The sequence below is a fragment of the Lepisosteus oculatus genome, chromosome 1, assembly GCF_040954835.1.
Source record: "Lepisosteus oculatus isolate fLepOcu1 chromosome 1, fLepOcu1.hap2, whole genome shotgun sequence".
Taxonomy (NCBI): domain Eukaryota; kingdom Metazoa; phylum Chordata; class Actinopteri; order Semionotiformes; family Lepisosteidae; genus Lepisosteus; species Lepisosteus oculatus.
The window spans coordinates 36003400-36029806 of record NC_090696.1 but is presented as its reverse complement, the minus strand read 5'-3'; the positions used below and the strand labels follow the sequence as shown (position 1 = coordinate 36029806).

Sequence of the window (26407 nt, the reverse complement as noted above, 5' to 3'; positions counted from 1 at the left end):
TCACAGTTCGATAAACTGGTGATCAGTGTTGCATCTTGTTCAACAGATATGAAGTATAACTAATGTGCTCCTTGTGTCTTTGAAACATGTGTTTCACTTACTGTGCTGCAATGTTGATCTGTGCATTTATGATTCAGAACAATGGCATCCAAGAAAAGACCAGTGGTGATGCTTCAGCTTAGGCTCAATCAGCAACAGGGAGCTCTAGTTTGAACAGGAATGTGAGGAGGTCAGGAATAATACACTGACCAAGAATGTAACTTTGTGATGGTGGTCAGGCTTTTCTTATTTTTCACAATTTCCAGACTAGTCCTTGGACGTAAACCCGCTGAGATCATCTGAGATCAAACCTGTTCTCTGGTTTAAACCCCTTAAAGCTTTGGGTTTTTCATTCATTTCATTTTTTTAATAGCATAATAGGTTGCAAAACTACTGTAGATAATCAGACCATTTGTCTCTAGCATTGCAAAAGTATTTCAACAGAGTGCACAGGACTAAGATGCATAACTGAGAATTATGTGATATATTTATCTCATATATTACAGTTACTCTTTATAATCCTTGAGATAACATTACAACACCAAACTTGTTGATAGCAAGCAGGAGCCACAAGAGCAATATCAACATTTGCCACAGGTCTTATCAGATTTGCACATACTGCACTGCAGATAAACAAACTTTTTCTTCCATATAAACAGAAAACGTCCGCACAGTAATGCAAAGATAAACTGCTTCCATAGCCAAAATAAAATATGATGTATTGTTTTTAGATGGGTTCTTGCATATTTGTGATCTCAGTCTAAATAAAGGAACTATTCAGGCAAACTTTGACTTCTGTGCCTAAAGGCAACCAAAATAACCAGTGATGACTTAAATATATTTAAAGGGTGTTTAAAAGTGTTATAATTAAATACTGGATTAAGATATCTGAGATTCTAAAAGCAGACTGTCTCATATACAATTCAGGTGTCCTTGAAACGTAGAAATGGAAACATGGCAGTTCAAAGTGATTAATAAAAAGGGAACATGTTGGTCTGAATGAACTTTTATGGTCAATTATTTTATATCCAATTATTAAATGACTGCCTGTTGTTACTAACATGGAGCTTTTGGTATCTTTGACGTGTTTTTGCCTTGAGGTCTAGGGATACTGTTCTTGTGGTTTACAGGCTTAAAGTTGCTTTTTGTTAATGTGATGTCTTAGTCTGCCGTAATTATTACTGTCGCCACCTGTACAAGTCGTCATTGCGATCTGATCCTTGAATGGCCGTTGCATACAAGACACATGCATTGAATTTTAGCCGTAATTCAATTTAAAGATTCTTAATTGGGAAAACACTTTCCTATAGCAGTACGTTTATCAAATTAAGCCATCCAACACCAACAACTTTAAGCGCAAGTCATTTCAGTTTACCGCTGCCAATGACTGGAACAACCTGTGAAGTAAACTGAAATGACCCATCCTCGTAGCGGAGGGCGTTTTCAGTTGTATGACCGAGTTTTGCCTGCCTCACTGTTGCAATTGTCGACACTGCCACGTCCTGTTATATGTCATGTCCAGTAATAATAATAATAATAATAATAATAATAATAATAATAATAATAATAATAATAATAATGGCTTACACTTATATAGCGCTTTTCTGGACACTCCACTCAAAGCACTTTACAGGTAATGGGGACTCCCCTCCACCACCACCAATGTGCAGCATCCACCTGGATGTAATGTTAATTATCTTCTTTTTTTAACTGATTTGTCTTCTGTGTGACAGTGAAAGTAAACCTCTTAGCCAGGCCCTCGCTGTAAATCAATATTTGACGCAACCGGTAAAATAATTGATTATCACTCGCCTTCTTTCACTACAGGTATCATGTAAACGCGAGGGTGACAGGGAGCTGTAGTCTTTTAGGGGTGCACGACATCTGCCGAGCAGATACTACAACTCCCGACGTGAACCACGCCTTGTGTCGTGGTGACCCAATCAGATTTGACTCCAGCCCCAGTGGGCGGCAGTGTTGTGGGGGTAGGCGCTAACGTGCAGTATGGCGGACGATGGAGACAGAAGGAGTGGAGCAGCTGACACTAGCGGCGGGCCAGGGACTTCAGAGGAGGCTGAATCAGGGCTCGGTCTAGGCGGCATGTTGCTGAATGTCAGTGTTTTAGTGTTGGTGCTGGCCCTCTGTTACGGGATCTACCGGAGGTGGGGGAGGCGGGCCGGCTTGGATGCGGCCCAAGCGAAGGAGGCCGCGTCTCTGCCCAAGATGAAGAGACGAGATTTTACTCTGGAGCAGCTGAGGGAATACGATGGTGTGCAGAACCCACGGATCTTGATGGCAGTGAATATGAAAGTCTTCGATGTGACCAGCGGGAAGAGGTTTTATGGGCGCGGTAAGGACGATCTGTGCGAGGTGGCTAAATGGAAGAAAATCGTGCACTTACACATGCGCTGAGCTGTCCAGATACTGCTGAGAATGTACACGTAGGTTCACATCCTTGATCTGCTGTCTGTACACCACTGGTGCATTTAGATATGGTGCACCCTAAGAAAGACCGTCCTGCTGCTGGATTTCATATCGCAGTAAAGCGTAATGTGCTGGATATAAGTGCAAATGCGTGTAGTACGTGTGTCATTTCCCTCTTATACACGGTTGCATGGGGTTCCTGCACGGTGCGTCTTTCATGCTCTGGATGTGGGCTAGCTGCGTGGGGACTTTTCACGTTTATGTAGTGATAGTAATTTAAAACCGATCGCAAGAATAGACTGCGCGGCGCTTCCCTTTGTCATTGACAAATAGCGATGCCTGATCCATTCTTTCGTTTCCTCACCTTTCTTGAAAAAAACAAAGCTGTCGTGTGGCAAGATTAGCAATAGCAACCGGAACAACAACAAGAAAAGAGAAGCTAGTGGCCTTTTGTTGTAAAAAGGCGGCACTTTTGGCCTTTGTCCGATGGAATGTGGAAATCCAACGTGTTTTGTATTTCCTGAAGAGAAAAGGTGACCTCGGGAGTGTGAATCGTGTTCGGTGGTTTTGGTTTTGGTGCGTCTAAAACTGTAAATAGTACCGTAATCTTGGTTTTTGCACAGGACTTATCTCAAAGACGGGAAAAGCTGTGCAAACCAATATTTTCCTGTTAGAATTTATTCTAGCTAGCTTTATGTATGATATCGTAAGTAGCTTTCAATGTATGTGCAGTAGTTGACCTGATATGTGCACTGCCGTTAAACAGAAAAATCAAAATAGGACAGGGCAGTGATTTCTTAAGCTAGTTCAAAGTATTATCAACTCCAGTAATGAATTTTATATAGAGACTTTATGCTCTTCTTCACACAGGTTAAATAATGTGTGTCCTTACGGTTTATGGCACAGGGTCACCAGAGGGGAAAGGAGGGGTCTTGTGGCACACCTACTTTACAGACTGGAACAGTAAATCTATTCACCGTGCCGCACTCCTGAGTACATTTGCTTTAGGAACGTCGTCCGTTTCACCTGCATTCGGCTCTCCAGCCTTGCAGTTCATCAGACCTTTATTATTCCACCGATTTGGAATATCGATGTGTCGATGTGTCAAAGTCCCATGACAGGTGTCCTGAGCAGTTGTAAGGTAACGGCATAAATGAACTATGCTGCTTTAGAATGAGAATAATGTTACAAAGTGTCAAGTGAGACCTACATGCACCTCCACCTCCATGGATAGATTTTCCCCTTAACACATTGTCATGCAGCTGTGGAAGTGAACGCAACAGTGCTGCAGGAGATCAGCAGGAATACAAGTTCTTGCATCATACACACTCTCACCAGCTGGTCCAGGCATGTACACAATCATGCACAGTGTATATACCACATAGCTGTGCTCTGGATTTTAAACGCCTGCACGTTGAAGCAGAAAGGAATCAAGAGCAAAAGAACAATAGTGCTATGCCATATCTGGGCTAAAATGAACCTGCTACAGAGGGGTGAAATATTTGGGTACTTCACAATCTCACTGTGGGCTGAGGCTGCTTTAATCAGATTGCAGTCCAGTGTTAAATGTGATTAAAACACAAAAGTGTGTAAAATCAAGAATAGAATGCAAAAAAAAAGAATAAAACAGAGGTTACCAATGGGGAGAGGTTATTCTGCTCATCTGATCTGTTTGATAGTTGGAAGTTGATTGATCCCAGGATTTCATCCAGCTGTTTCTTGAAGGAAGACAAAGCTTCAGCTTCAGCTGGGTAGCTTGTTGCCCACTCCCACATCCCTTTGGGCAAAGACATGTTTCCTGTTCTCAGTTTGAAATGAACAGTATGAGGTTTCCTGTTTTAATAATGAATGTTGTTTAAATATGCAGTGGCTGTTCCTGGCATTGTGGGTACTCTAGGTGCTGCAATTGCATAGGCAAATGACCTAGTGGCTTTGTTGAAACAAAGCACAGCTGACTTCATTTCACTGAAATAGCTACCTTTTTTGTATTCTCTAAAATTAATGTCATTCGAGCTTCGCAGGACAAAATGAATGCTCATTTTAGTTTCCATATTTTTTTTCAATAAGTAAACTGGGTCAAAGGTAGATTTTTCCACTGACCTTTCTACTTTAAGAATCCCTTAGCTCTATACTTAATGTTGTTGCTACTTGCATGTGAGATGTTAAGACTAATAATTTGTTTTTCTAATGGAGCATCACGGATTACATTTTTTTGAAAATTCTGTGGGCCATACCGTATCAGTTCCCAAATACAACGGAAAGCTGACCGCATTTTTTTTTAGGACTAACATAAGCACAGTGAAAAAAGGATTAATCACAGACGCAGTATTTTGCGATCTCTGTAAATAACTTCATGCGTGTTGAATACTAAAATGTTGCACCTTTGTGAAAATCTTGTTAATCTTACATTGAATCCCCATTTAACCTGGGAAATTGTGTATTTGGAAAGTCAGCTGTCCGAAGGAGAAAACAGCAGATATCTAACTAGTGGCAGTTCAGCTGTGTGCTCCAGCTCAGCAGTCAGAAACAGAATAACCAGAGGGCACAAACAGAAACCAAGGGGAGGTGCTCCTAAAATGTTTATTTGCACAACAGGCTGTGGGAGCCTGGAAGGTGTTTTCAAGGCCCGATAGCCTGGATTCCTTCAAGTGGTGGCTGATTGGATGAGTTCCCGGTTCAGTTCAGTTACACAGCCTTCATGAGCCAAGCCCTCATCTAAGATAAGATCAGTTTATTAGCCCTAAACAAATTCTTACATTTTCGCATACCCCAGACTCCTCTCAGAGGAGCCTGGGGTCAGGGCGCAGGGTCAGCCATTTATACAGCTTCCCTGGAGCAGTTGGGGTTAAGGCCTTGTTCAGGGGCCCAACAGAGTAGGATTCCTTTGCCGGCCGCGGGATTCGAACCGGCAACCTTCCAGCCACAGGTGCAGATTCTGAGCCACAGAGCCACCTCACCGCTCATCTGCAGGTGTTGTTCTTATAGTGTAGCTCAGTGGCACCTGCAGGCACGGTCCTGAAACACTGCTTCATCTCAGGCTGCTGCTGAGCCTTGCCTTGTCCCCCTAAGACAGAGCTGAAAGCTGACTGCTGAGCTCAGTTCTGTTGGGCAGCTGGGGGAGTGCTAGCAGTAAGATGGGTTCTGATTCCTCGCAGCTGAGAATTAACAGCAGGCGAGCAAGAATTTCTGGACTGCGGAAGAACAGTGCACATGGATTTATTTTGCCAAACAAACTGCATCTTAAGGGTGTCTGAATAAAAGGAGGCAATTGAGTTAGGCAACAGTAGGCTTTTAAATCAACTTAAACTTTGAAATCGCATTCATTTCTCCTGTGTCTGTTTGGTCATCTTTAATGCAGTACTTGCAGGCCTAAGAATGTAAGACGCTACAATCAAGAGGAGGCCATTCAGCCCGGTTGGTAGTAGGTAATTGATCTCATCTAGCTGTTTTTTGAAAGGAACTAAGGTATCGATTTCAGCAACATGGCTAGGTAGCTTGTTCCACACTCCCACAACTCTTTGAGTAAAGAAGTGCCTCCTGCTTCTAGGTTGAAATGCACTTCATTGCAATTTTTTTAGTGTGCCCTCTGGTTCATGAGCATGTTTTGTTCTTGTTTGTGCCACATCGACCCTGACACAGATCCCAAATCGTATTCTGTACTGCCAAATTAAATTTCTTAACTTGACAACTAATTGTTTTATGACCGAGCCATAAATGTTAGCAGCTTTTTTGCTATTTATTTTGTGGGTCATCTCACTTGCTGTGCTTTGTTTTTTAAAAAAAGGTAGTCTGACAGAGATACATGTTTTTCGTTGTCACAGAAATATCGCACATCTAAAATCTGACATTTGTTTTGCACAGGCAGCAGTTTTGTATCCTCTTATCACTTGCTGTGTGATTCAGTGTGTGATTTCCTAATGGCAACCCTGGCTTTGAGGAGTGAAATTAAATAATTCAAAGAGAAGTGAAACTAAATACATTTTAAAAAATTAAAAGCAATTTGTTAGTAAAAGAAAACTGGGAGTCTGTCCCACAGGCTTAAAATGTGCAAATCGGATGCTGCTCTTGAGAAATGTTATCTTAACCAGTAGGAAACTTCAGCAAGCTTGTTCGTGAGCTGAAGTAACTCAAGTTAAAAAACACAACAACAAAGACTTATTGATTTGTCAAATGTGTACCGAGAGCTGCAAATTATGACACTTAGTAAGTAATCAATCTAGAAATTCAAGACTTTCAGAAAGTTGATGTGTTAATCAATGTAATTTGTGTTGACAACCAAACTATTCACCATTTCTATTAGCTCCTGATTTAACAAGCTCTTTATGCTTTGTGAATAAATACAACAATTGTGATGGCCCATGTGATTAAAATGTTCATTTTAGGTTTTTATTTCCCTCTACACAGCAGATCCTACCTTTAGCAACTCTGTGTGAAGCTGATGTTGATTGGGCCTTAGAGAAGAGATTTCTATAATGATATGAAGGAGAAAAAATATGGCATGACCCAACCCACAACTTTTAGGTAGTATCCATGTTTAACAGGCAATTATTTTTTTTCATTCCAGTTCAGCTCACAACACCTCAGTTGAGCTCATTATTGGCTTAACTGAAGCAGGTGAAATGTTCTTCATTTTTCCTCAGGTACCACTAATTTATAGAACTGGTTCTAAAACCTACTGGATTGAGTCTCTCCTGGACTGGACTTGCACACCCCTGATTAGTGAACATGTCAGTTAGAGATTAACATTGTTAAAGGTGCTGTGCTCGGTGCTGATTTTCCTGAAGACTTAGGGCTGTTCAGGGCAAGTTTGATCAGGGAACAGAGGGACTGATGTAAATGTATCCCAGTTGGTTTCTTTCTCATAGGAGTTACCTGCAACTGAAACTGAATTGGTAGAATACCAGAAAACTGCTTGCTTGACAGTCTTGTTTTATGTTAGTGGTGTGCCACTATCCTTGTAAACGCATGAAGAATTGGTCCACGTATGCATCCAGTGAGGGCATTTTGATTTTTTTAAAACTCTTTGTTCAAAAAGTGAAATGGAGCTGCCAGTATGTTGTTTTACTGTATAGGCATGCTGCATGTATTTAGAAGCTTTTCTGCCTGATTATCAGTCAATGACAGCACTTGGGTGATGTATACATACAAGTTTACCTTAAGTCTCCATTTTACTATTTAAATTTGCAGTACTTGGACACCTGGGGAAGGGACTAATGTTGAACCAAGATGTTGTAGAGTTTCAAAATGTAAAACTAAAGAATCATATAGGTACAGTACATCATTTTATCTGCCTTGTTACTATGTTCAGGAGTGTTTTCCAGCTGACCCAGTGGTGAATTCCCGAGTATCAGGCTTGAAGAAGCATGCTTCAGCACAGACCGGCAATGTATACTGGAGTTCAGGAATGAGAAAATAACAGGGAGTCTGGCAGATGTTGACATTATGACATTCTTTCTGTAGGGTCACAGAGGAAACTTATTAAATTCAGAATTCTTAGGAAGGTATTGTAGGGACTCAAATGGCTGTGCTTATCAGTATGACAAACTGGCAACGTGCACATGAAAATATTAGTGTAATGATCACCTTGCTTTGCCCTCCTCGGCAGAAGTGCTGAAGCTGGCTTATTGTGTGATCAGGGTATGTATGGACTTTTTTTTCCCCCTTAGCTGCTCATGCATTGGAAATGTCTGCCAAGCGTGGCTGGCTCAGAACACACTGCAGCAGCGAGAGAACAAATTGTTGTATAAGGACAAGGGAGTGTTACCCAGCAGGTCAAGAATGCCTTATTCACCCTGGCCTGCGCACTGAAAGGGTCACGTCTCCTTACAAGTCTCAGTACGGCCTCTGCCGTTGAATTTGAAAGAACCTTATTGTGCAGCCTGAGTTCACTAGTGTAACAGAGCACTAATATTGACTGAATTCAAGCTTCTGTTAAGTTGAAAGTCCCTTCAAAGTGTCTGTGGGTGTGCATTTATAGCTTACACATCCCAGAAGAATAGGGAGATGTTCTGAAATCCTCTTAAACCAATTTAAAATTTCATTTGTTTTCGGCCTTTAATACCACAAGGTATCTATGTGCTCTGTGCAGCAGTTAGGACCAAATCTAAATAACATTAGAATCATTGCTACTGGAAATAAGACTAACAGATTAATTGTTCTTCTGTACCCTGCTGGTTGAGGCTTAGTTTGTATTTAACAGGCAAAATCAAGTGTGCACATTGGACCTTTATAGCACAGGTCTGCTGCATTTATTAAACTGTGGTAACTTATCATATACAATGGTTTTGTTGTTTTTTTGCAGTTTATGAAACACACTTCTGGGTTATATGTAGCTTTTGTCATTTTAAGGTAGGTTATTGTATTCATTATCTGGTAATATTTTAAAAGATCTACATTTGTAATTCTAAGAAGAGTCTCTTAATGACATTACGAATGTTCTCATTGTGCCCGAAACGGGACTCTTACACTCTTCATCTTATAAATTTTCTTTATGATTCAGAGTAGAATAAATATCATGCATTAATGGATCCATTGACCTTCCAGGAACAGCATGGGCAGTTTTTGACCCCATGAGGGGAAGTTAAACCTCATGATGGGAGGCCCATTTCATTGGTGGGTGTTCTTGTTAAAGGACCATGAAGATTTTGAAATGGGCGATGAGCCTGTGAACAGACAGTTCAGGTTCTGTGACAATTGGAACATGGGTTGGAAAAGACTGGCAAGCCAGCATCTTAAAAGGAAAGAGGCAGGGGTTGGGGGCTGGCACCTGACTGCCACACTCAACAGGGTAAATGTTTCTTTCAAAAGAAGCAACACTAGCCAGCAGATGGCAGTAAATAAAACTTATTGCACCACAAAGACAGCGGAAATGCATGACTTAACTGAACATGCTCATCAACACCCAAACAACCTGTTTTCACAGCCAATAAAAGTACATAACAAAAGCCTAACCTTATACAGATGATGGATTTCCATGTTGCTGAATACGAAATGTAGACTCCCTGCAGTATCTTAACACGGTCACTTCCTAAATAAACGACAGCTAAACGTTTCAAATGTCTGACATGTTCCTGGTACCATAATAATTAAGTACACATAGATCTGTTAGCCTCTGAAATCAGTTTGTCCAAATTCGTCTGGGTGATGTGACACTATGAGCATCTGATGAGTACAGGATTGTTTGTTTCCAGGTGAGATTGATGCTGAGCTGCAGATAAGGGAGTAGATTTCCAACTGAAAGGATGATTCTTAACAACTTTCGCCCCATCTCCAACTTACCCTTTCTCTCTAAAATTCTAGAACGTGCTGTCACACTTCAGTTACATAACCACCTCATGACAAACAACCTTTTCGAACCCCTCCAATCTGGCTTCCGTCAACTTCACAGCACAGAAACCGCCCTAGTCAAAGTCACCAACGATCTCCTAATAGCTTCTGATTCTGGTTCTCTTTCCATACTCATCCTTCTTGATCTCAGTGCTGCCTTTGACACTGTTGACCATAACATCTTGCTTTCTCGTCTCGAGACTGTGTTTGGAGTCTCTGACACTGCCCTCAAATGGTTTAAGTCTTACCTCACTGATCGCTGTCACTTTGTCTCTCTCAATGGGTACAGGTCTGAAATTGGTCTTGTCAAGTCTGGTGTCCCTCAGGGCTCAATACTGGGCCCCTTGCTCTTCAGCATTTACATGTTCCCACTTGGTCAGCTTTTAAGATCACATGGCCTCAGCTTTCATTTTTACGCTGACGATACTCAAATATACATCCATACCAAACCCGACACTGATGTGGCTGTCTCTATTCTATCCAATTGCATCTCTGACATAAAAATTTGGATGACTCAAAACTTCCTTCATCTTAACTGTGACAAGACTGAAGTCATGCTTATTGGTACCCCCATCAACTTCGTAAAGCCAGTCCTGTAACCCTGTCTGTAGATGGCTCTGTACTTGAGCTCCAATCAAAATTGAAAAACCTTGGGGTTATATTCGATTCTGGCTTAACATTCGACCCACATGTACAGCATACTGTCAAAACATCTTTTTTTCACCTTAGAAATATCGCAAGACTACGCCCTATGCTATCATTAACTGTGGCTGAAAAGCTGATCAACATATTTGTATTCTCTCAAATTGACTACTGCAATGCTCTGCTCCCTGGGGTATCTAAATCTACTCTGAACAAGCTGCAGTATGTCCAAAATTCAGCAGCCAGAATCCTGACCAGATCTAGTGCAAGTGTTCACATTACTCCTATCCTGGAGTCCTTGCACTGGCTTCCGGTCAAATTCCGCGTAGACTTTAAAATCCTCATGCTCACCTACAAGGCTTTACATGGCTTGGCACCTCAGTACCTGTCTGAACTTTTATCGCCCTACTCCCCACCTCGCAACCTCCGCTCTTCAAATTCTGCCCTCCTTACTGTCCCCCAAGCCCGTCTACATTGTATGGGCGACAGGGCCTTCTCCTGCTATGCCCCCAAGCTCTGGAACTCCTTGCCCAAGGATATTAGAGAGTCACCTTCTCTAAACTCCTTCAAATCCAGACTCAAAACCCTCCTTTTCAGAAAAGCCTTTACTTAACTGGTTCCATTCTTCACCCCTCTGCTCTTCTTAATACCATCTTCCACGGTCTCCTCTATTGTTATTGTTGTATTGTTGTAATTATAATTGTGTCCTGTCTTGTGAAATTTTCTTATTTATTGTTGTAGTCTTCTTATTTATTGTTATTGTCATCCTGTAAAGCGCTTTGAGAAGCCACCTTTAAAGGCGCTATATAAAATAAAGTTTATTATTATTATTATTATTATTTTCTTGTAGGTGTCACACTCAAGCTGATATGTTAATCAGTCTGTGAAAAGGGGTGGTGCACCAAGCAAAGCGTCTTCACATGCAACGTTCTTGCAGACTCTTTGGACTAGAACATTTTTATATAAAACAAATTAAAAAAAAGTTGTAGGATGAAAGCTTGAGAGTATAAAGGACAGTTTAACCACGCAGATATGGAAAACAACTGTTAGCTTTCGGTCTTTGATATAAAGTGCTGATATTGTCCCGCTTTATTAAACGTTGATAGTCGTGTAAACACCTGATGTCTTTTTGTCTGAATGAGAGGGGTGGCTATAGTTAATTAAAAAGCACTTTGACTTGTGTTAGACTTGACGTCCACTCTGAGAGCTTGATCTAGTGTGCTTTCACAGGGAAATTCCTGTTTTAGTTTATTCTAATGAAGCACTATCTAGTATTAAGTATCTAGGATTGTGGATAGGATCTAAACATTTCCTTGCCTTTTTTCCCACGTTATTCCTTTGTTTGGCGCTAGAGGACATGTGAGTCTCCACAAAACAAGATTGGAAAACAAACACGTGAAGTCAGCCGGGATGGAAATGTATTTACTGTCCGTTTGCATCTTCTTTTGGTTTTATGCATTTGAATGATGCTTTTTTTTGCATGTACCCAAAGCAAGAGATGCAGATGTGTGATAAGAATGTTAACGCATCCTGTCGTGACACAGAGGTAGGTAATACAAGTGCTACTCATTGACATGGAGGAAACATGAACATGTCTGTCTGGTAGCTTGACTTTCAGCAAAACCTGAAGGTAGGTGGTCACACCGAAGGCGGTTTTTACTACGGATATTGAATTGGTCCGTTCCACTGGCTTGAGGGGTATTGGTAAGACAGGGTTCATTTTCTTAATTTTGTGAAATGGCTTCCTTCATAGATATCCTGTGAGCTTCTTTGCATAGCTTTTACTCAGTTGAATTTGTTGTATGTGATGGTATTATTCATTGACAATTGGAAGAAAAAAAGCCTCATTGCTTGCTCAAAGCAATATTTATTTTGTATTGTGGAATGGCAGCTCTTTTCCAGACACAGCACAAGAGTCAGAGCCAGACACTCACTGTGCGGCAATACTCCTCTTGGCTTCTTTTAATGAAATTAAACATTTTAATAGGCCTTATTTGCCATTTAAAATGTGTGGCAGCAGATTTTGTGTAGCTATACAAAGCCCATTCACATCTGAAACATTGGTTAGTGCTGCCTTACAGGTGAGACATGGTAGGTCTGCAGTATATTAATACAGATGACGGTTATGTTCAGAATTATAGTTGAGTAGAATGGAAGTCATTAATAACAACCAGCTTTAATTCAGTAGAGCTTTTTTCAGCGGCTGTGACAGTCATTGCTTGGCAATTGTGAATGCTGTTGTAAAACGTGAAGGTTTTTTAGAGCACATAAGAAATTTTGAGACCCCGCCTTCCAATAATGGCGTTCTGTGAATCGGATTCTGCATAAAGATTTCTGGGTGATGTCTTTTGTTAGGTCCATGTAAAAGATTATATTGGATCATTCCATAGGGTTTTGGGTTTAATTGGTCTTAATGTTAAATTCATACTGCAACCAAGGTTTTTTCCAGTTCAGGAAATTAACCAGTGGAAAGCATAGTCTTCATGAGGAATAAGTGTTTGTAAGGAATATGGGACTATTAAAACAATGTTGAGGATTTTATTCTATGTTCAATTTAGGTGCCTTAAATATCTTTGTTTTATTGCATGACTAGATTTTAATGACAGGAAGGATTTAGGTTAAGCAGTTTAGATGGAATTCAGACACTTCATGATGTGCTGGAAGACAGCCTCTTCACCCTGCTGGTTAGTGGAAACGCATCATGCTAAGACCAAAAGAGATTTCAGAGGACCGCAGAAAATGAGCAGTGATGCTCATCAGTCCGAAGAGGGTTACAAACCCATTTCTAATGTCTGGGGTTCCATCCATACACTGTTGGTCTACAAATGAAAAAAAATCACAGTGACCCTACCCAGGACAGGTCGTCTTGTTTAAATTTCCCTAAGAAGAACCCAGAAAATTATCACGGAAGTTGCAAAGAACACCAGAGTAACGTCTAAGGATCTGTAGTCTCTCTCTGTGGCTAAAGATCGTGTTCAGTACTTAATCATCAAGCAAAGACTGAACCTGAATGGTTTTCATGATTCACCAAAGAGCACGTAGAGGATCCCCTACTGGACGTTTTCTGGACAGACTAGTCAATAGTTGAGCTTTTTAGTCACAAGAATAATAATTTCGGATGGCAAAAACCGAACACTACCTTCCAACAGAAGAACATCAACCTGACCATCAAACATGGTGGTGTGAGTATCATGGTTTGTTGTCTGCTTTTTGCTGACCTGGTCATCGAGCAATCATTGACAGAACCATGAATTCAGAACTGTATCTGCAAATTCTGGAGAAGAATGCCAGGCCATCCATTTAATATTAAGTGTTGATTATTTTAACTAAATAATCCAGATATATTGTATATCTTTGTGTCATATTTTAAATCAGGTTAACATTTTCTTTCAGTAAGATTGTAATGAAGATCTGATTGTGTTTGAGGTCAAAAATATAAAAGAATTAGAATCAACCGAAAGCTTTCATAAACCTTTTTTGGCACAAATACTGTACTATAGCGACCTTCACTTTGACTACAGGGAAGGTCAAGCTAAACATTCCTGAGTATCTGATAATAAAATGTTGCCTAAATGGGGAAATTGGATGACTAGCTGAATGATGTAGTGTGTGTGGCGCTTAGATTGTTAGTGGTGTATCTTTTTCAGAAAGTTGCTTTCTTCCTAAATGTTTTATGAATTTATAGTGGTTGATACATTGTTCAGTGGTTAGTAACTATTGATTTTACAGAGTGTATTATGTGTATACATTGAGGCACTCATTTCCATTTTTGTATGTTTTGTATTGAGGTCTTGAACCTTGACGGTATAACGGAAATCGATAGTCCTGAAGACATCCTCGCAATTGATTGTCACAGTGTGAGAGTCGATACACTCAGTCTAACCCCTTGAGAATGACTGAATCCTTATCCTCCATTTAAAAACATTATCAAACATGTGCACTGTATGATAGGGTTATCATCCACACTTATAAAGATGTTTTATTTTTATGTTCCCAGAGTAGAAGGCAACAGGAGTGCGTGGTTGCCCTTTAGGTTTATTCAGGTTTTAAGAGCGCATGATGCTTTCGGATATGTTACGACATGCTTGATGTTTTTGTTTCTGAGCAGGAATTTCACAATTTCAATCACAGTACTTGCTGTGCACTGTAGATGGGAAGTTTAAAATTCAGAGGACCGCATTGTTGTTGTGATTGCTGTGAGTCTACACACAAATACATGCTTTCGGATTGTCCCGTGTCTGCTCCATACACAATACACCAAAATCTTTCCCATGTCTCTTTCGTGTAAAATTCGCATTTTTAAACCAGTAATTGCAAGCACTAGAACCACTAGCTTAAATCTGTTGTTTAAAGAGTAATTGAGTCTTTTTTTTTTGTTTCCAGCAGGCATCGCAATAATATGCTTGTATATACTTGTTTGTTAATGTTTCTTATTCTTAAGTTGGCATCTGGACTTCAAACAGACTCTTGCTTTAAAAAGCACTCATCTTGTGATCCGGAAATAAAGACGCTCTGTTTAGAATTGAATCATGGGATGAATGTAAGTAAATATCTTTGACAGTCCTGTGAAGATGCATAAGCATGAACAAATTAATCATCCATCATGCAACACGGGACTAACAGTCTAGCCTACATGAGGCGTGCAGTGGAAAGTTCTCTCTGTGTGGATACTGTACCTATGGGCTTGCAGACATTGGCATCCAAATTCAGAATTTTTTGGAAGCTTTGCTACAACTCTAGAAGGTGAAAGTGTATATAAGATATTACTGATAAATAAGTTTAACCATTTGAGCATGGTCATTGATGCGATACGTTTCCATTTTCCATTTTATTAATGTTGTGCTGCTGCATTTTGCCCTGTTGGTGCCTCTTGTGCAAAAAACGAGGTGTTTGTCTTCCTGAATGTGTATACTGAATCTGCAGTTTACAGTAGTTATTGCAGTTTGTAGTGCTGATCGTTTCAAAGTGAAAAAAGCGTTCTGATTAATACGTCCGTTACAACTTGCTTTTGTTGATTGGTTATCAATGCGTGAGACAGCCAACCACTACAGTTTTATCACACAATGTCATCTAATTGGCTTTAGCGTGAGTAATTGACAAATTTATCCAGTAATTGTTCAGTTAAACACCCACTTTGTTTTCCTTCCAGATGATCTCTAATTCCCTTAATTTAGCACATCTCTTAATGGCCTGACTGTTAAATGGTTGCAGGTTTTTAGAAATACTGCTGGCAGAGGCCCTCAGGACCTTTAGTTTCTCAGAAATTTCTTTTGTACAGCACTGGAGCTGGGATCCACAGATCAGGTTTAAAGGGCATTGTAACGAAGGTGTACTGTGTATAAAAACCAGCCATACAGTATAGAGAAAGTTACAGGGCCTTGCGGAGGTATTTACTTCCAATGTGGTCTCATTGTGTTGAATTATAAAAGGTGTATTTTGTGTAATCGTGTCATTTGAAGGGGGTGAAACTTTTGCAAGGCCCTGTAGATGTAGATGGTTGTCACAGAATTGTGTAGATTGGAAGACTGGCAGTTTTATAGCACCAGCTTCAGGGCTGGGACTGTCAGGGTGAGGTGACTTTCCTTATGATAGATACTTTATTGATCCCGTGAGGGAAGTTGCAGTGCAACAGCAGCTTAACACAGCAACAGTGTAACGAATGATACAATAATAATAATACAATACATACAATACAATCAGTACAGTGAGAAGTGCACTAAGAAGAGTTACTCATAGTCCAGAACACACAAAGAACAAAACAGAACAGAACAGTACACAAAAAGTTGTATTGCACAATATACATATAAATGTATTGCACAAGTCCCTGGTATATATCGCACGAAAAAGGTTGTAAACGGGGAAAAAGAACAGATGTAGCAGCTTACTGTTCAGCCCAGAAACAGGTCACTGTCAATGTTGCCCCTACCCAGATGTTGTACAGTCTTATAGCAGAAGGCAAAAATTACCTCCTGTAGCGCACCCTGTCGCACCATGGATGGATCAGTCTGTTGCTGAACGTGCTCTTCGTTTCTACAAGCCTGTCATAGAGGGGATGGGAGACGTTGTCCGTGATGGCCTCTAGTTTGGACACCATTCTCCTCTCAGGCACTACCTCCAGGGGGTCCAGGCCAGACCCAATGGCTGAGCTTGTTCAGCTTGTTAGAATCCACTGCTCTAATCCCAGAGCTCCAGCATACCACCGCATAGAAAATGGCGCTCACCACAACCTACTGATAGAACATATTTAGTGTGTTACTACATACTTTGAAGGACCTGAGACTCCTCAAGAAGTAAAGTCGGCTCTGGCCCTTCGTGTAGATGACCTCAGTGTTCTTAGACCATTCCAGTCTATCATCGATGTGCACTCCCAGGTACTTGTATGAGTCCACTATCTCCACGCCACTTCCACGGATGTAGACGGGAGTAGGTTTGACCTTTTTCCTCCTGAAATCTATTACCAGATCCTTCGTCTTTGCTATATTCAATTGCAGGTGGTTCTCCCCACACCACTCTGACCAGCTTTGATGTAATCTCTTTGATTATTTAATAGTAGCTAAAGGTCTAATATATGTTATGACCTCATTTATTACATTTCAGGAATATCATGCTAATGTAAAAATGCTCCTTCAATAGGTAGAGTGGTAGGTATTGTCTTATATCTTGGATTCCACCTCATGGTTACTGGCTCATAACTGTTATGCTATCAACTGCTGGATAGTTTCTAGATGTGGAGCGGGGTTTTTGCTTTTTTTGGCTACAGGACACCTTTGTGAGATATTCCATCAATAGCGCCCCCTAGTTTCAATCAAATCGAAGTTTAGTATAAATATAATGCATTACAAAACAAGTTCCATCCATCCATTTTCTAACCAGTTCGAACTGGTTTCCAACCTCTTATTTATGGTTGCACAAGGGGCACATGGCAGGGTACACCCTGGATGGAACGTCTGATCATCACAGGGCAGACATTCATAAACGCACACACTTTGATCTATGGGTACTTTTCCTAGAATCCATTTCACCTACCAGTATATCTTTGGACTGTGGGAGGAAACCAGAGCACCCAGAGGTAAACCACACAAACATGGGGAGACCATGAAAACTCCACACAGAGAGCACCCCCTGTCCAGAATTGAACCCAGGGCTCCAGCGTTTTGAGGCAGCAATGCTAACCACTGTGCCATCACGCCACCTAATTGAGCTCCAGGTAGTTGTAAAATACTGCAAGCACGAGGAAGGATCAAGCAGTAGAATTGACATATTACTAGACTCGTGTAGATTTCCTTTGTTTCTGTCCCAAACAGACACGTCCTTTCTTCAGAAGAATAAAGAAGCTTTTCAAAGGATCATGTGAAGAAGACATGATGAAGGAGCAGAATCTTTCTGAAGCCTATAAGACAGGAGATGGCGAAGGAATTTGATTTCAAGGGTTTAAAATCCTCAGGGGCATCCACAGGGTCAACTGTCAGATTGCTTCAGTCTGACCTCTGGATTAAGGACCCGGGCTCACATGTTTGTTGTGACTTATTCTCTGGGAGCTGGGTCAGTATCTTGTGTCAACTAGTTATTAGAATTCAAGGAAACAACATGGATTTCTGCCAAGAGAAGTTTTGTGCACAGACACGATGACTTTTATAATTGAAGTACATAACCAGCAGTGTCCTGATAAGTTATAATTTAGCAGTGAAAAGTAGAACTTCGGATATATTAATTTAAATTGAAAGATCCTTTTTTTTTTACCCACGTGAATGCATTGTCCCGAGATGAGTTTCACAGTGTGTTAATTAAGTGTCATTTCCAATCTACACAGTTGTCTAAACAAATGAAACCTTCTGATGTTTGCTGGCAGGCAGAAGATCTCTGCTTCTGCTGAAATGCGTCTTGAAGACTTCCCATCGCGAGGTTGCCCCGGGATAACTGCCGCTTGCCTTTGGAAGCCAGTGAGAAAGTCAAGCAGGTTCAGAACCGTCTCCCTTGTGGCTGTGCTCGACCTGAACACGCTTGTGTGGGGATTGCAGCTGCCACAGAGTGCCATCTGTCTCTGGAGGCAGCTAGAAAAGGAAGAGGGCTGGGGTCGCTTCTGCTGTCTTTTCTGCTTTAGAAGATGGAGCAGCTGTGGCAGCCAGTCTGTAACAGGGAGTCCCCTCTGTGCCAGGCTGCCGTTTCCCCCTTGTGTGCGGATAGCACAGTGCGGCAGTGTGCGTTTTAATCGGTAGCGCCCAGGGAGACAGGACAGACCTCTGAAATCGCCTGCTCTCAGTACCGTGCCTATTTTAACCGTGTATATGTGTTGCCAATGCTGTTCAACCCCATAGCAGAAACACGGGTGCCCGAACGATGAAATATTGTAACAAACCAATCCTGTTGTTCTTTGCTTTAAAAGATATAAACAGCATACTGGTACGGCAGTCGTTTTTATGTAACTAATGCATTATTCTGTGTTTTTTTTTTAATCCCTGGAAAGATTTAAAATTTAACTGCATATGCAGACCGATGATAAGATTTGGTACTGGGTGGTTACTTCACATGTAAAATATCTTCTGTGATGCCTCCCAACTTATATCACAGTTTGTCTTCTCTCTCTGGGTTTTATTGATACCACAATATTGCACCAATACACAGTAGGAGAATCTCGGGTGACCTCTGAGACTTTGTTTCCCACCAGGGGACACTGATCCCCTTGGAGGGGAAAATAACTGCTCTTCAAGAGTGGCAAGCACGCACGCAGTAATAACCACTGTGCCACCCCAGTTCAAGACAGTGTTGCATGATTTTGTAGCACTTTTCCCAATTGAACTGAAAACAACGAACTCACAGCAGACAGAGATACTGAATCGCTGACGTGTAATCTTGATTATTGTGTGCCTTCGTGTCCCCGAGGTTCGATGGTCACATGTGAAACAACTTTATCAATGTTTCTATAGGATGTGGAGGAAATAGTTGTTTATCTGCTATGAGACAACCATTTCTCTGCGTTTTGCATCAAGAGATAGTGTTGCTCTGAGCACCACCACGTGTTATGTATAGGACTTTCTGCAGAAATGAGCTTATATTACGTGATGATGGCCCCCTGAAACATTTCTGTTTCAACTGTGGTTTCATTCTGCGCATCAAATACTCCCAGCCCTAAGGATGCATACCCAACGAAGGGCCTAAAATGTCATTACTGTTGTGTGAAGGGCTGGTTTAGATGTGACTGTGTCTGTCACTTGTGCCTCTATTACTTGTTCAGCTGAGTAATTGCAGTTCTTCTTAAGCTGCTGAGCTCTATTTCCAAAGGCAGTGCTGGTGATTCTCAGCTAAGATCACTCCTCATGCCTGCTTAATTAAATTCAGCGGCGTGCCAGACCCTGATGTACTAGAATGACTTGCTCTTAGCTCTTGTTCTTGCTCAAACTCTAAGAAGTGGAACTAGACTTGCTAATTGTGAAGGTTTTGCTGGAAAAATGACAATATTCAAGGAGACCATAAACCTCTCCACTCTTGTCCAAAGATCAACAGAGGATGAATAACCTTGCTCTCTGTAGTCTGCCAAGCTTCTTGTGTAATTTCTAGATCACGTGCAACATTTTAGTGCATACTGTCATTTTTGGCCTGCTCGTCTTGCGTGAGCAAACATGATTTTCGTGTGAAGGGCTGACTCAATCTATCATATGTGACGGTTATTTCCATGTGTAGTGGAATGGGGCTGCAAGACACGAAAATTGTCATGTTTCAAATCGACATCGATCGTCAATTTCACTGAAGCCTTGTCCCATCATACACTGCCAGATATTCCTGTAGATGGCGTTTCCTTTTTTCCCCCAATTATTCAAACTCCTTATTGGTGCTTTAAAGCCATCTTATTATTACCAGTTTTCTTACAGTTGTGTCTGTGGGGAGATGTGGGATCTGTTCAAGTCGGTGGTTTGAACAGAAACACCCATGGGTTTGCAAACAGAAATTTGCTTGCGGAACAGTTAGAGCTCTGGCTCGGCTCGGGTTTCTGTGTGTGGATAAGCTGTGGATGGCTTCCGTACTGACCTCCGTAGCAGATTAAAGAGTTGGGTTTCAGGAGAGCTTGTGAGTCAGAGCAATAAACTTAGTTATGGGTTAGCATGGAACTTTTGATTTTATAACCATCCAAAATAAACACTTGGTCTGTCTGTAAAAGATGTCTTTGATATGTCTGATCATGACATGGCTTTCCCTGGTTTTTAATTTTGGACTATAGCTTGTATTTTGTACTATGCCTTTACTTTATCTTCCCCCAGACAAGAGAGAGATTTTTCTTAGTGAAAATATTTGATAGCGGTTGTGCTCATGTTTTTACACACAAGCTACAGAATTAGCCCATTTTGTCAGTTTCAGAAGGATGGGTAAAGGTGGAGCATTGTGCTTAATGTGAGTACCTACAAACTCCTCAAATTGACCCCTTACATTTTTTTTTGCAGTTTGACGCTTTAATGTAACTCATACATAGTTATGCAAACTCAGTGTTGTGTTTGAAAAAGTGACTAATTTGTAGAAGTTCAAGATATTTTGTAAAGGTGAAAAGTATTGTGCCACACATTCAATTGTGTGTGACTGATACTGAAGTGGAGTTTGTCTGTGGAAGGAGGAAGTGAGTAGGTTAGGGTTTGTGATTGCTGACTGAGTTACAAGTAAACTGAAGACTTGGGTATCATTTTCAGATTCTCGTTTGTAAACCATTTGCTTTAAAAAATTTGGTGGATTTACTTTTTGGAAATTTGCTAGGGGCGAGGCGAGTTCATATGGCCTGCGCAATTTAAGATCCTGTCAGGATCTGGGTACTGAAGGCTATTGACAGGCCGGAAGTGGGTTGATTGATGGCAGATTAATAAGCAGTTTGGGAAGGAAAGAATCCAGCCTCAGCACGCACTAATAGGTACAGTGAGAGGTTATAGCTCTTCATACATCGGTCACAGCTTTTACAAAACCGACTTCCAACATAACATCCAGAAAAATGTTGGCCATTTTTAAATGTTTGTATTTTGTACCTGAGTGCACTGAAAGTGCAGCAGTCCTTAAGTGTTAGAAGTGTACTCCTGAGAGCTGGTCCTAATTTTAACATTTTTGCACATTGTTTTCCCATGAATCATGTTTGCTCTGAAATTCTAAACGGAACAAATGCAGTGACCCGATGCAACCTGAGAGCTGTAAACGTGTATCACTCCCAGTGACCTACTCCACGGCTTTGCTTGATCTAGTGCATAATCACAAAAGTTGATCTTCTCTTTCTTTGTAGTTAGCGCTAATCGGTTCCCCCATACTTCCTGGCTGGAGCGCACAGCTGAGGTATTGGCACTCCATCCCAAACATAGAAAACATCACTGAGGGGTGTGAAGGGTACCAGTTCGTAATCAAAAAGATTGGATTATAGCTACAGTGTTTAAAGGTTTTAGTAGCAGATCCTATTAATCAATTAGAGAAAAGAACAGATCACTTTAATCATTTTATTGAAAGAAAAAGGCTCAGCTGTGAAGAAAGAATACTGCAATACAAAGTTCCCTCTCCTGACACGAATGTGATTTTAGATTGAAAATATATATATTATAGGTAGAATATTATGGACAGTTTAAAAGCAGCAGGTGCTTTTTAACAAACCCGGCTTTGGTGATGCAAGGTGCTTTGCCTCGTGCCTTGGTCAGCTTCCTGTAGTACCGTACCTGGAATTAACCCGCACCTGTGCCAGCCCAATCATTAAAGTGCCTGCTTGTAATGTTTGCACTGCCCTTTGGAACTGAAGTTGGCCTGTGAGGTATTACAACATTCCAGCGGAGTCTCTCGAGCGTGGAGCTGAAAACTGTTGTCCTTACTTTTAAACCTTTGCACTGCGACAGGACAAGTGCCCAGTCCAACCACGCATTCTCTGTCCTGCGGTTTCTCTTATCTTTCCTCCTTTGCCTTTAGTCTGCAGTGATACAGATAAATATTGACTGTGTTGTAATCATTAGTGTATTGTTAACGTCTAAAAGGACTTAATGAGCAATAGCCTTCAGTAGCTGTCAGGTTACCATTAAGCACTCACCTTTTCACATTTTCGTTGAGCCTTCTGGTCATATTTAATTCTCTTTCCTTTTCGCAGATGGACCATATGGAATCTTTGCTGGAAGAGATGCGTCTAGGGGCCTGGCGACCTTCTGTTTGGATAAAGAAGCCCTGCGGGACGAGTATGACGACCTGTCTGATCTCAATGCTGTACAGATGGAGAGTGTAAGAGAATGGGAGATGCAGTTTTTGGGTAAGACGACTTGCACATTTCAAGGAGCAGTGAAGAAATGTTGCATGTACACTGGGCATCAAAAGAAGTCCATTGTAACTGCAGTTAATACAGGTAGCAAAACTATGATTTTTCTGGCATTTTCTTTTGCGCTGACATTTTATCGAACCGACGCGAAGCAGGTAAATTTAATCTGCCGATTGACATTTCTCATCAACGGGGATGATCAGTGGAGCTGGGCTGCTGTGAAGGTCCCAGTCTTCGAGCAGGTGTTGCCAACTTTGGTAGCAAGATAGGCTGTACCTCCCTGACGGCACACTTTGCACCAGTTCGCAGTGTTGTTTTATGAGATTCTGTCCCGTTCCTCTCGTTGAGCCTGAACTCTAAGCCCTAGATGTCAGATGTCATCCCATTTTATCCCACAAAATGTCCAGTGATGCTCAGCTGTGGTGAGTAGGGCATCCATGGCACAGCTATCTCAAGTTTCAGTGTCAGGAAAGCTGTTGTAGCACGAGCAGCATGAGGATCCGTGCAGTCGTGCTGGAATGCTGTCGTGTCACGAGGAGCCCCAAGGATGGTCATCAAGTGCGGTACCAGGGCTTGAACAGTGTAGCACCGTGCAGGTCCATGTGCCACTAGACCCTCGCACTTGGGTCTTTCCATCAGTTGTTCTGCTGAAAATAAGGGTTAGATATAATTCTGCACGTCACATGACGTTCTTAAGAAAAGAGGACTTCAGAATGACTCCACTTCTGGTGAGTCTACATGAAGTGTTGTTCCAGTCCTACTTAAAAGGTCTGCATGTTGGTTACTTCCTGTGGTTTTCTTTCTTGAATTTTCACCAGGCTTTTAAGATTCTTAAAAATAGATTTCTGGATATTTTTCAACTCGGATAATTAGAAGAGTCCAGATATAATGAGAAGTGCCGACGACCCTCGGGTTAGAGTTAGCTTTCCCACATTAGAGTTTTGTCTGCATTATGGCTATATATTTTAGAATCTATTTGAAATGTAGAATGAGTGACACTTTGATCCAATCTTTATTTTTCCAGATCCAGATGCCTAATACATTGTATTACTCCTAAAAGTAAGGACAGGGTAAAATGCAGTCAAATCAGAAGATTGAAAAAAGGCTCTTTTAAGTTTAATTACCACTGCTGGAAAGTCTTATGTCAGATGTTGCTCCAATCAGTCACTGACATGAAAGCATTGTCCTCGCATATTGTTTACTGCTTGTTTTTTTTCTTGATTTTCACCAGGCTTGAGATTCAACAAGTTAAATCACCCTGTCACCTGTTCCTAATTAACTCTCACTAATGAAGTTATTTTATTGCTAATGAAAGGCAGTGTCAGGAAGGCAGACTGTTTTTTGAAAGAACCTGTGATCATGGTCAGACATAAGTGATCAGTTAATAAATATGACACCAAATTTAATCAATATCAAAAATCCATATACTTTTTGTCTAAAAATGTATCTATAGGTAGTGGTACTCCTTTTGATGCTCAGTGTTTTTTAAAAGTTAGTCAGCAGTTAAGCATATGCCTTAGTGTGCAAACTTTAGTTGAATGTTTCTGCAGATATATTTATATCTCAGTAATCTGATGCCTTATCTTGGTTGTGTCTCTGCAATCGTTATTATTAATAGTATTATTGAACCTTGCACACATTGTAATAAGAGATTGTGCAACAAACTTCAGGATACTAGATAGTGAAAACCATTAAAAGGTAACAGATGAGTGCTGTGAAGAAGATTATATAACGGAAAGATCCCCCTTTTCTGTTAGGTTACAAGCTGAAAGGTTTAGCAAATACTGGCAAGCCTGGATTGGGTTTGTGGTCCCACTGAGACCTGATTTTGTTCTGTGAAAGAGGACAAAATCATAGTGAGTGTGGATTATTTGTTGTTTGTTGTGTTTTTGCTTGTGTTTCCATTTTTAATCACCCATCTATGCTGGCATAATGTAAATAATTATATTAAGAAACAAAACATAATTGGGAAAAATTATTGATGAAAGCAGCAAGTTGTTTTATTTTGTTCATGTCCTACCGGAAAATCTTTTCATCGTTGAATAAAAAGTTTTCAGAAATGTTAAAAGGTTAAAAAAAATGCATACGAGAAGCAGACTGATATAGGAGATGGGGTGTAATTTCACCGAAGAAAGGAAATTTGTATAGTTTCATATATATATACTATATAGTTTGTATAGTTAGAATTTGTATAGTCTGTGTTTACTGCATAGCAACTTCAATTCAGTCTTTCCTGGAGGCTCCCCGGCCTGTCTTGGGTCACGCCAGCACTAGGAATATCCAACAATCCCCTGTCAGTTTCCTCACCCTTTCCCTCGACTTCCAACAAAGCACTTGCTTTGTGTTTCAGAAAAGTATGATTACGTGGGCCGGCTCCTTAAACCAGGGGACGAGCCGTCGGAGTACACGGACGAGGAGGACATCAAGGATCACGTGAGACACGACTGAACTGTTCGCTCAACCAAAGCCAGGGCCCAGAGAGCTGCACCCGCGCCACCCGGCCCGGACCGCGCCGGTTCTGTGACCTCTCTCGGCAGTGGAGCCACTTCCCATCTGTACAGATTAAAAAAACAACAACAACAGCAGCAAGGATGTGTACTCCTTTTGGGGATTTTAATTATTCATCATGTCTGGTTTGTGCTGCCAACATTTGTTTTCTTTTTTTTTTTGGTTGTTTTTGTGTTTTGTTTTGTTCTTCTCGTCACCGTTGTAATGTCGGCGAAGGGTGGTCGTTTTGATCTGGGGAACCGGGGGGTACGCGTCGGGGAGGGGTGCCAAGAAGGGGCAGTTTGTGCATTTTCGTCGTTGCAACTTCACCGCCGATCAGCTTCTTGCTTTCCTTCGTTCGCTTCTTAAGCATTATGGGTCTAGGTGAGCAGTGGGGAGTCCAAAGGGGAAATATGTCGTTGGTTTCTCTTTTTACCACTGTCTTCGTAGTTTTTGCACTACTAGATTTTCAGTTTGTCATCATGTGATTGTACAGTGGGGTTTAGTGGTCTTTGCCGTTGAACCGTGTCGAATCACTAAAGCTGAATCTCTGATCGAAAAGGGAAGGTCACTGGTTTGGCTTCATTTTAGAGGAGTGTCTAGCAATTTGCCAGTGAAATTTCACCAACTATGTTTACATGCCACAGAAGTCAGCTGTAAGTCTGTATTCCCCAAATGGTCAATATTAATTGTGCCTTATTTCAGTTGTTTTGTACTTAAACTTGAACTGTTTGAAAGACGAAAAAGAAGATAAAAGGCTGCCCCATTGAAGTTTTGTGGAAAAAAATGTCACTTCCGATCTAAATCACATCAGACTGAAGGCATGCACTCGTTGGTCTAAGAAAACGACGACTAACAGTCCTTTCCTACGTCACAACCATGTATATAGACTTTAAAAAGTATATTCAGTGTTACTGCCATATTTATGTAGTTGACAAAATCCATATACTACTGTGTTGTAATGGCCAAAAGCCCCATGCTTTATTCTATTTTTTTTGTGGAAGCTCTTTTAAAGTGTGGGGGGATATACAGTACAAGAAATAACGTGCAAGCAAAGTGATGGGTAGGTTAAATGTGGGAGGGAAACCGCAGAACCTGTAAATATATGTATCATTTTATTAAAGCATGTACACGAGAAGTGAGCTACGCTGAATTCAGACTTCTTGTAGTGATGTAGGGTGTGTGCGCGGCAGAGAAAAGATGGACATGTTCATGCATAATAAACAATTTGGTTATAAA

General features: G+C 41.0%; 1 protein-coding gene across 1 annotated transcript; it reads left to right on the top strand.

Annotated features, from left to right (window-relative positions):
* The first annotated feature begins 1920 nt into the window (after positions 1 to 1920).
* Positions 1921 to 26407, top strand: pgrmc2 (progesterone receptor membrane component 2). Its single transcript, XM_006629627.3, has 3 exons — positions 1921 to 2389; positions 22520 to 22675; positions 25032 to 26407. The coding sequence occupies exons 1-3, from the start codon at positions 2044 to 2046 to the stop codon at positions 25127 to 25129; spliced, it is 600 nt and encodes a 199-aa protein (XP_006629690.1). The 5' UTR covers positions 1921 to 2043; the 3' UTR covers positions 25130 to 26407.

Excerpts from the sequence above, each read along its gene's own strand:
- pgrmc2 (XM_006629627.3), top strand. The coding sequence starts at position 2,044 with ATGGCGGACGATGGAGACAGAAGGAGTGGAGCAGCTGACACTAGCGGC. Across the intron at positions 2,390-22,519 it reads GAAGAGGTTTTATGGGCGCG|ATGGACCATATGGAATCTTT; the intron begins GTAAGGACGATC and ends TCCTTTTCGCAG. Across the intron at positions 22,676-25,031 it reads ATGGGAGATGCAGTTTTTGG|AAAAGTATGATTACGTGGGC; the intron begins GTAAGACGACTT and ends TTTGTGTTTCAG.